Below are 10,335 nucleotides of genomic sequence, written 5' to 3'. Positions count from 1 at the left end.
GAAGCACTTTGGTGCAGTGGTGCTGAAACAGCTGATCACACAGACACACACACAGGTCCAAAAACATGACTTTTAAACATAAATGCCATTATAACAGAAACACAGGTTCAAACGAGTGAATTATTATCAGTGCCGGTGTTGCAGACCGAACGGTCCCCCTAAAAATCAGTCCCCTGATGACGCGGCTCACCGATTAACCCCTCGTTTCTACTTCAAACTGCACACCAGTCATTTATGTCAGCAACACATATCTGAAGCTTTTGTACAACAATCATGTCCACATAAATTCAGCATTATTTCATCATAAAAGCCAGCGGAAGCGATCAGAGCGCCACAGCTACACAAGCTGCTAGCTGATGCGTTCGCTGCGCGTCAAACATTTCCAAGCCTCACGGAATTTCGCCTCGTTTCTGCTTAAAACAGCCGAGTTTCTGCTTAAAACTGATGTCAGAATGATTTAAGAGGTTTTACCTTTATCATCTGATGGTTAATAATCCCATTAATCCATTTGATTGCTTTGGGTGAACAGACTCCATTCATACATGCTGATGTAGTCCGAAATGACACATGCGCAGATGCAAAAGGCGGACCAATTATTAGGGGTGGGCTGTTCGGTCTGCGGCACCAGACTGTTTACGTCTCCAGACAACAGAAATGACAGACTTGATCGCAGAGTAAAAAAACCAAACAACAAAAACAACCCTAACATTTTTTCTAAAAAGAGCTCAACATTACTGAATTCAAAACTAATGATTAATTCTTAAATTACTGCCTTGTTCTGGTGATGAAGCAGTGCTGACAGACACAGTCTATCAACACTAATCCACAGAACAGCCCACCTGACTGGAAGCATTTACAAGGTAAACTGATTTCCAGACTGCATATAAACAAGTCTCCTGTTCAGCTCTGTAATACTCCATCATCGCTGGGCGCTCAGTCTGTATTTTTGCATGTTTGCTATATTTCACTGCATACACAGTAGTCTAAGACCTAGCTGAGACATGTATGCATATCATTTAATAGATGATAACTCAACTGTTCTAGACTAGTATGACCTCAATGAACAACTTGGGATATGTGCCAAAATGTCTATCTGGGATGAACAGCTCAAAAATGACCTTTTTCGTCCCGAGTGTTACTTCAGATACAGCCGTATTTTCTAAACTGCAGCAGCTACAGATTTTCCAAAGTACTCAACATGTTCAGAATGACCAGTACATGTTTAGAAGGGTCATAGAACAAGTGTAAAATTTCTAATTTTGATATTTTAAGAGAAAACTGCTCAAAAACATTAGGTGAAATGACCTACATACAGTCGGGAATCGCCACATATTTAGTAACTTAAACTTTCTGGGCTGTTGGCAAATTTCCATGATAATCTTTATAACGTCTCTAGATACTACTGTCTGCTAAAGAAACAAGTTTTGTTTTGTATTTTTTCACTTTAAATCAATAGTCTATTGGTAACAGTATGACTGAAAATAAAATATTATATTTGGCAAATGTTCAAATTTTACACTCTATCACCCTCCCAAACATGTACTGGTTATTCTGAACATTTTGAATACCTTGTAAAATCTATGGCTGCTGCAGTTTAGAAAACACAGCTGTATTTGAAGTAACACTTGGGATGAAAAGATGAAAAAAACGTGGTCATTTTGGGCTGTTTGTCCCAGACAGAGATTTTGGCACATATCCCAAGTTGTTCATTGGGGTCATATTAGTCTAGAACAGTCGAGTTATCCTCTCCTAAATGATGTGCATACATGTCTCAGCTAGGTCCTCTGCTATACTGTGTTCATAAATAATGACTCAACCAGGGAGTTTGCTGGAGGCCAGAGAAGACATGTTGGGCCAATCAGAACACACCATCCTGAGAACGTCATGGACCTTCCTTTACACTGGGCAGTGCTTCCACACCGAGCAACAGACCGGGCACTGACCAGTGGACATTAGCTGGAAGTCTGGCTGTCTGCGGCTGATGTACTGTCCGCTGAGACAGCCGGCTCAGCTGGAGCAGAGTCACTTTCATGGGGTAAAGCTGAGCCCTCAGAATCAGCATTGGACTCTGATTGAGTGGAGCTGATTTGATCGTCTTCCTGAGGGTAGAGCTCAGGGTACCTTTGCATGCACTCCTGCATGTTTCGGAACTGGTCGATGCACTCTGAGCCCTTCACCTCCTCCTTACTGTAGTGAAAGCAGGAAAAAGCCTCCTTGAACTGAGAGCCACATGGCCCGCTGGCCATGCCACCCAGGCACGGGCAATTCCAGTTAATTTCTCCATTGGGCAGGATCAGACCTGGAGAAACACGCACACAAACAAACAAACATCAAAAACAAAACAAAATTAAGAGACAAAAATGAAATTATTTTTGCCAAAGAGAACTTGGACGTCAGCATGGTGCATTTTTGAGGACGACTTAATGTTCTGACTTCACTCACTGCTAACTTAAATGGCTACAAAAAGGAAATTAATGAACTGTATTTTAAGTGTACAGACAGAACAGAGTGACACTATAACATGGGTTAAAGCAATAAATTTTCATCTGACTGAAATTTTGTCATGGCAAAAATCAATGCCGGCAATTCCCTAAAATGTGGCATAGTGGGGACACACAGTGTTTTTTCTCCTAATAAATACAATAAGTACATTACAGTACACAAATCTACTCTAAATAGCCTCTAAGGAGAGAGAGAGAGAGCGAGAGAGAGAGACAAAGCATAAAAAGAATGCAAAACCTGAACTTAAAGGTACATAAAAGGGCTGGGTGTAGACTTAATTATGGGGGGGTCTGGGAGACCTACCCAGAAATTTTTTAAAAGAGCAAGTCAAATTTTGTGTATTCTGGTGAATTTTACTGGGTATGAAGCCCTCTGAAACAAAGAAAGCTCACTCCAAACTATGAACTAAAAACACAGTATTGATTATGGGGGGTCTGGGGGATCTCACCCAGAAATTTAAAAAAAAAAAAAACAAGTCAAATTTTGTATATTCTGGTGAATTTTAATGGGTATGAAGCCCTCTGAAACAAAGAAAACAAACAAACAAACAACAAAAAAATATAATCACTTCAAACTGTCAAGTAAAAACACAGTATTGATTAGATGGGGTCTGGGGGATCTCCCCCAGAAAATTTTTAAAAGAGCAAGTCAAATTTTGTATATTCTGGTGAATTTTAATGAGTCTGAAGCCCTCTGAAACAAAGAAAACTCACTTCAAACTGTCAAGTAAAAATTTTTTGTCTTCTGTAGTATTCTGATCGGTTCTATTCCGGTAAATGCGTCAAAAGCATGCTGCGTTGCTGGTTGTACAGTCAAAACACAAAATTATGGCCTAAAGCAATTGAGAACGTTGTTCTGCTGTGCACAAAGTAACACTGTCACCCGTTTTGAAAACGCATGCGCACTGAGAAACTCAAACCTGGCTTATTCACATTTAATCGGTAAAATGCTCTCAAATGCTTCGTAAAAAACAAACTAGGGCTGCAACTAACAATTATTTTAGTAATCAAGAATCGTTTTTTATCTTTGTTTTTTTACTTGCATGTGACTTTTGCCATTATTTCTTAAAGTGAGTTATTAAAAGGACTTTATCATGCCACATCAACGTTTGAGCCTGTAACAAAGTTATGATGTTAAATTCTCGTCAAAAACACCTGGAGTAATGTTTTGTTTTATTTTGCATATACATACATCACCGAGACACCACAAAGAGATTTCCATCAGGTTACACCAGATTATGAGCATTTTTAGATGCCTACAAAAACTCTCTACCACTGACAACATATTACAGCAAGAGTCCACAAAACTATTTTAAAGGCCTGACTAAAGTGTAATATGTTATATTTAATAAGATATTTTCATGAAAAAAGACACAAATGTGCAGTTTACTGCATTTTATTTTTTTCTTGTGTAAAAACACAACTTAGATGTGGTTTGACCAAAGCAAATTGTCATTAAACTTAAATAAAACAGGGATGAAGTGGTGGTGTAAGAGCCACTAGGTGTTCACAGGAAACAGTTATTTCTATATTTATTTATTTATGTTCATTGGTTTAATTTTTTCTGTTTTGTTTTATCAGATTCTTTTCATCTGTTTCTCTAAAACGGTATTTATTATTGTTGTTGTTGCTTTTATTATTATTGATATATAAATAAAAATAAATAAAATATTACAATTTGTAATACATTTGACTCTTTTACAGCTTAATGCTAACTGTAACATTGAAAATGCAACAGACACACTAACGCGTTAGCATCAGTCCCGTTTTTAAGTTATAAAATACATCTATCAACTGTTTCAGAAGACCATAAGAGGTCGGTTTAACATAAAAAGGTAAATATTACTCAGACATATGCTCTTTAGGGTTTTAACAGGGAAAAATTAAGATAAAGCGAAATAAAACAAAGAACCGAAGCAGCAGATTGAAGCATTGTGTCATTGCTTCAAAGCAAAGCCACACCCTGCTCTACTTGGCGAAGGTCTGCCAATGTTCCCACAAAGACAGAGAGGAGAAGGACCGTGGCTCATGGTAAGCAGTAAACAGAGCGGAGAGGAGTGAAAAATTCACACAGTCTCTTCCTCTGTGGTGGCTGCTTTGATTAGTGCAGAATGGGATGTTGCTCTGACAGTGAGAGTATCATAGTTCGGCCCCAAAACATGCATGACACCATGTGCACGCGCGTATGTGTGGTTACATTTTCCAAATGACGTAAATCCGTCGTGGTGACGGAGAACTTTAACCCATGCACTATAAACTGACAATGCATAAGTGGTCACCAAACACTTGAAGTATTTTTTTTCCATTTGCTGTGTCTTACGTGAATAACAGTACCACATACAGAGCAAAACATCCTGGTTATTCATAAAATGGCTGCATGACTGAAAAGTAGGTCATCGTCATATCAACGTCAGCTACACTGGAGAAGTGGTGCTGAAAGCATATTACCCAGTGATGAAAGTGGCCCTTCAAAAAACAAACAAAAAAACCCGAAATATTTTTTCATGGCGTTGGGGCTGCCGCAATTTGTGGGGGTGGGTTTCTAGGAAAAATACTACATGCAACTTGGTGCAATTAATAAGATAAATGAGAGATATTTCTCAGTCACATCTTTTTGCTCACTTTAGCGATGAAAACCATATTTTCCCATATTGTGACGATAGCAGAACTATAATACACTGTCTGTCACATGGATTAAAATACGGTGCTATTACTATTCCATAAAACACACATTTTCATTGGACTGTTACTGTTAACTCCACATTTATCTAAACATTTGACTTCAGCAATTTGTTGTTTTATAACAACTGATAGTGTCTTAACATGAACAAAAATAAAAATTCATTAAAAAACCGTGAAGGTGGACTTACTGTTCATTAAGTCACCAATATAACTATTAGTTCTCAGGAACACTGATTTGAGTTTAAATTTTATTCTTATTCACTTATATAAATGGGAAACGCAATAACAGATTTTTCCGTTCACTGATGACATCAGCATTTTTTCCTCCAGTTGGATAGTTCACACCCATGTAACAGACGAAACATAAAATGCAGATTTAGCAGGTTAGTTATCATGGAGACAATATGAAGTAAATTCTTCCCAAAGACAGACTTAGAAACATGATAAAAATCAAAGACTTACCGGGAATGTAAGCATTTCTCTATAAACAATGATAAAAAAAAAAAAAAGTCGGGTTGCTGTTTTGGTCCTTTTTGATAAACCCAGCCCCATTTGAATTTATTTCTGATGAACTTTAAGTTGTCTCCCTGCAGTAGAACATTCCATGCATTTGGTTTGTCATTTCAACATGACGCAGAGTTCACAGTAAAATGGTGCCTCTCATTTCCTGCTGTGTAGACGAGTTGCGGCACATTAACATTTATCCTTAAGTCTCAGAACTAGTCGTTAATATGTGAGACTATCCACTGTGGCATCAGAGACATTTCCAAACTATTTTAAAAATACAAACATCATGAAATCAGACCACAGACTAAATCCAACACACACCAGGGTAACAAAAATAATCCGGAAACATTTGCCAGTAGTCACAACCAACCAATGGGAGGCCAGCATAGTGCAGTGCTATGCCAACAGGAACAACTCTGACAACATTTGCTTCAATCGATGCTTGATTTTGCCAGAAATTTCCACATTTTTCTCCAATAACCGGAATTCCAGGATTTTCCGGAAAACTTTCATGACTAATTACCTCAAAACCAGCACCTGCCCATCTTCAGGTGGCTGCATAAAAATGTGCTTCTCAACATTGGATGATTATTTACAGTATAAACATTTGCCTCCCAGAGCTGATGTCATATGGACTAAGGTCAGACGAAGGTCAAAGTACTCCATTGTATGAGAAGAAGAATGTAGTTTGATTATTTCTAAGCAGGAAGTAAGTGTTCTTGGTTTTGTTTGATTTTTTTTTGTGTTTGGGGGGGGGGGGTCGGTATCATTCAAGACTAACCCTGTTCCTCATAAGGATCGTTGGGGTCCTCTGCAATCAACTCTGCGTTGCTTGGAGCTTGATGATCTTCCTTGGTCACAAAAATAATGCGATCCTTCCCTTGAATGAGGAGACAAATGATTACAATAAGCTCCTAAGCTAAGCAGTCTGGTTCTGGATGATGTGGTGGAACAATCCAAAGCATGAAGCATCACACTGTTATGGCCTAGTTAAAAAAAAATGAAGCCAAAGTGTGACATAACCATCAAAATTTAAAAGTGGTCTTTTTTTTGTGAAATGTTATCATTTTAGGTATGGTTATATATCAGAGTTTCAATATTTCTATTGGTCTCGGTTCAGTCATTGCTAGAAATTATCAGTGCATATATATACTATAATGTGCTAGAGTGTAACGCTTGTGACAACAGTTGGAGGTATCTTCTTTATTCTGCAGAAGCCTGAAACAAAGAAATTCTGTCCATTACTTCCTGGTATTATTGAACAAGTAATATAATTATTCTATTGAAGCAGAGTAGGAGATATAGCTAAAGTTTTGACACAAAAAAAATCAAGGACTTATTCTCAGCATTACACTTACAACAGTTTTACCTTGCTTTAGAAACATGATGTTTTTTTGAGGAAATGACATTTCTACCTTTACAAAAATGTATTACTGTGTATTAGTATGAAGCACAAACAAACTGACAAAATACAAGGTTATTTATTTAACATTCAACTTTAAATGATAATACTAAATATCAATGTCACACAAAACTGATGAAAAAAGTGCTACTTTTGGGGTAAATTTCATGCATATCTCTGAAACCATGCGGAATTTTCCCATGAAATTTTCAGTACCTGTCAAAGAGACTATAGGCAACTCACAGATAAATCTGGATGGTGCTAAATAAAATAATGGCTTGTTCATGACAAATGCAGGGCAAATCAGCAGTTAGGCTTCATTATTTTTGAACTAGGCCTTATATCAAAATTATGCATCCCAAAACTGTTGGAACAAGTCCCTCTGTATTTTGACCTCTCATATTAAAATTACAATTAAGACTTCCTTCAAGGACGTCATGCTCATATTTCTGTCACAAGATGCTCATAATTAATGAACACATTAACTCTGGGAAAACAGCTGAAAAACAAAGTACAGTTCCCATCATTGTATGCTTTTACATCTGGAAGACTTCAAACCATTTCATAAAGCACAGACATGTTCAGATTGGGGATGGCAATCCAGCTAGAGCGGATTTCTGGTCAAAGCTAACTCGAACTGCACGGGTAACAGAGGTGGGTTGAGACGGATTTGTTGAAGTCTGAACTCAAATGTGGCTAGAATTTGGCTAAGTCATGGATCATGACGGGAAATTTCTTCACTACCTCCATGGGCCCACAGCGTCCTCACCACTATGGCATCGCTCAGTTCAACAGCAGCAAGCAACCTTTTTTCTCTATGGTGCCTTCTCACCAAGTAAATCCACCGGGAGCACGCTGATGATGAGATCATTATTCAAATAATCACTGACACACCCATGCGCGGCTCATTATTCATGGCTTATGGTAGGACCAAGGCTTTAAAATAGAGCAAAAAGCTTTCAGAGAAAACAGTTCTGACAGTTTCAGTTCAAATTAGAGGACATTTCAAACAGAGGGAGCAGAAAAACTGACAGCTTTCTTTCCTGTTTCAGTTCAAACACGAGGTACAAAATACAAAATATCATTCGAGCGTCAAGTATAAAGGGTTTTAGATCTCTGAAGAAAAGTGGATAAATAAGGAACCGACCCATATGAGCCTTGTAAACCAGAGTTGTCCAGTGTGTATGTTGCCTTATATTGAAGGAAGGCATGCCAGCATTAGCATACGACTTGGTAGTGGATGAGGCGGCTACAACCAGTGATGAATCTCAGAGCACAACTGGTTGAAGCACACATATACACAATACATCCAATACAGGCAAAAAATTAGCAGTTATCTGAAGCTTCCGAGCTCCGAGGGAGAAACACAACTTATTTCTATGAAAGAATCTGAGCTTCACCCTTAATTTAGAGATCAAATGTTTAAGATGAGATCCGTAAACACGTACACTCTCAAGTCCAGATCACACACCTGTGCGCTGACGTCCAGATCCATCTACACCCACATAACTTAAATTCACCTTGAGTTTAGATGTGTGTGAAGGATGAGGCAGATTTGAAAAACAGTTCTGAATGGTACACGGCGAGAAAGCAATCTGGATTGCCAACCCCAGTCTGAACGGTGTCACAGAAAGATGCATTTCCTTTCACCCTTTGAATTTGCATTTTAATGTCTTTTGAAATGCAAATGCAAAACCTCTACAAGTGACACTCATTTCTAACTCCCACTAAATGTATCTAAACCTGATTTTTACCTTTTCTGAAACAATTTTAAACATTTGGACAACTTTTACATTTTTTGAACAAGCTATAACGTGAATAACTTTATGAAACTGGTTGCTGACAACCTTTTTCATCTGTAAACTGTTGGTTGCAATAATTAAAATAATTTGAAAATGTTTCCTTGTCTTCTGAGGGGAAAAAGTGACTTTTCTATGTACATTTCTGACATTTTATAGAGATTCTATTAATCGTGAATTAAAATAAATGCTTATATGACAGAATTAGAAATAGAAAATAGTTTGGTTTCTGAGATGGAACGTGTGTTGTTTATGTGGTTTAACTATTGTTGAAAATTTAATTGTTGCTTTACAGCACTCTATACAATATATGATCTAGAAAAATAGAATCAAAAGCAAGCCTCAGCGGTTAGGATGCACCACAGCAAGGAGGTGTGGGATCGTTTCCCACCCTTTCTGTGTGGAGTTTGCATGTTCTTCCCGTGTCTGTGTGGATTTCCTCCTACAATTAAAAAACAAACAAACACCCCCCCCCAATTTAGGGTCTGCTTCTGACTAATGGCTGCGTCTCGGCATCACACCAGGCAGCGGGCGGCAGACTGTGGCTGCCCACTGCTCCTAGTGGCTGCATTGTGTTTAATTGTAAGTAGGAAGTAGGATGGATTAAATGCAGAGGGCAGATTTCCTTGTATGAATGTGCAATGACAAAATAAATGATTAAAATCAGAAGTACGTCATATTGATTGTGGTTGCTTAATGACCTATGACGTCAACAGGGTTACATGTAACCTAGCTGCAGAGTTAAATAACGGCACCAGCTACTTACAGCTTTTCTCACTGCATAAACATAACGTCAGCAATTATCAGCAGAAACACGACTTCAGAGCTCAGTGTACAATGTTGCTCAAGGAAAGGAAGCTAGAAGCTAGCAGCCGAAGTGGAAGGCTAATTTTAGTTAGCCTAGCATGCTAACTCACTCGATGACATTGCTCTGACAACAACTGAAATGAATGAAATAAAAGCGGAATTACCTTCCTGTTTACAGTACGACATCTCTGCCGATATGTTTGTCTGTCAAACCTCCTCCGCTGCGGTAAAAGAGAACGAGTCCGGAAAAATAATCACTTCAGAATTATCGACATTTCGTTTGAAAAACCACCGGCTCCAGCAGCCTCGCACCATCCGGGCGCACATGTGCGCGCATGATTATGACGTCACCAGGAGCACGTTGACGCTGTAAAAAAAAAAACAAAAAAAACGCACTGCTCAGCATGGTGCGTGGCTGTGTTCCTTCTCACCACAGATCAGCCAACAAGTATATCATTTATAAAATAACGGATCATGTTTTTTTCCCCTTCTCAGAAATGGGTTGATGATAAAATCTAGGCTCGTCAACAGGGAGTGAGTGACTTTTGCTGATATAAAAGGAGTATGACCCTTCATTGCTGAACCCATCTGACACAGCAGTTGGTAAAATGTTTTGCTGCATTTCTCAAAAATAAAA

At 38.4% G+C, this 10,335-nt stretch overlaps 1 protein-coding gene across 1 annotated transcript; it reads right to left on the bottom strand.

The window, feature by feature from the left end:
• Positions 1 to 1,735: 1,735 nt before the first annotated feature.
• Positions 1,736 to 10,034, bottom strand: chchd4a (coiled-coil-helix-coiled-coil-helix domain containing 4a). Its single transcript, XM_034167211.1, has 3 exons — positions 9,863 to 10,034; positions 6,472 to 6,570; positions 1,736 to 2,299 (listed from the first exon to the last, which is right to left on the bottom strand). The coding sequence occupies exons 1-3, from the start codon at positions 9,882 to 9,884 to the stop codon at positions 1,953 to 1,955; spliced, it is 468 nt and encodes a 155-aa protein (XP_034023102.1). The 5' UTR covers positions 9,885 to 10,034; the 3' UTR covers positions 1,736 to 1,952.
• Between the last annotated feature and the right edge of the window lie 301 nt (positions 10,035 to 10,335).

The sequence above is a fragment of the Thalassophryne amazonica genome, chromosome 3, assembly GCF_902500255.1.
Source record: "Thalassophryne amazonica chromosome 3, fThaAma1.1, whole genome shotgun sequence".
Taxonomy (NCBI): Eukaryota; Metazoa; Chordata; class Actinopteri; order Batrachoidiformes; family Batrachoididae; genus Thalassophryne; species Thalassophryne amazonica.
Note: the sequence above shows the minus strand (reverse complement) of the source record. Positions and strands in the feature narration are given on the sequence as shown.

Bases quoted from the DNA above. Each gene is read 5' to 3' on its own strand.
- chchd4a (XM_034167211.1), bottom strand. From the start codon at position 9,884: ATGTCGTACTGTAAACAGGAAG. The intron at 6,571-9,862 runs GTAATTCCGCTT...TCCTCATTCAAG, and splicing joins GTCGTACTGTAAACAGGAAG to GGAAGGATCGCATTATTTTT. The intron at 2,300-6,471 runs GTTAGTCTTGAA...GTGTTTCTCCAG, and splicing joins CGATCCTTATGAGGAACAGG to GTCTGATCCTGCCCAATGGA.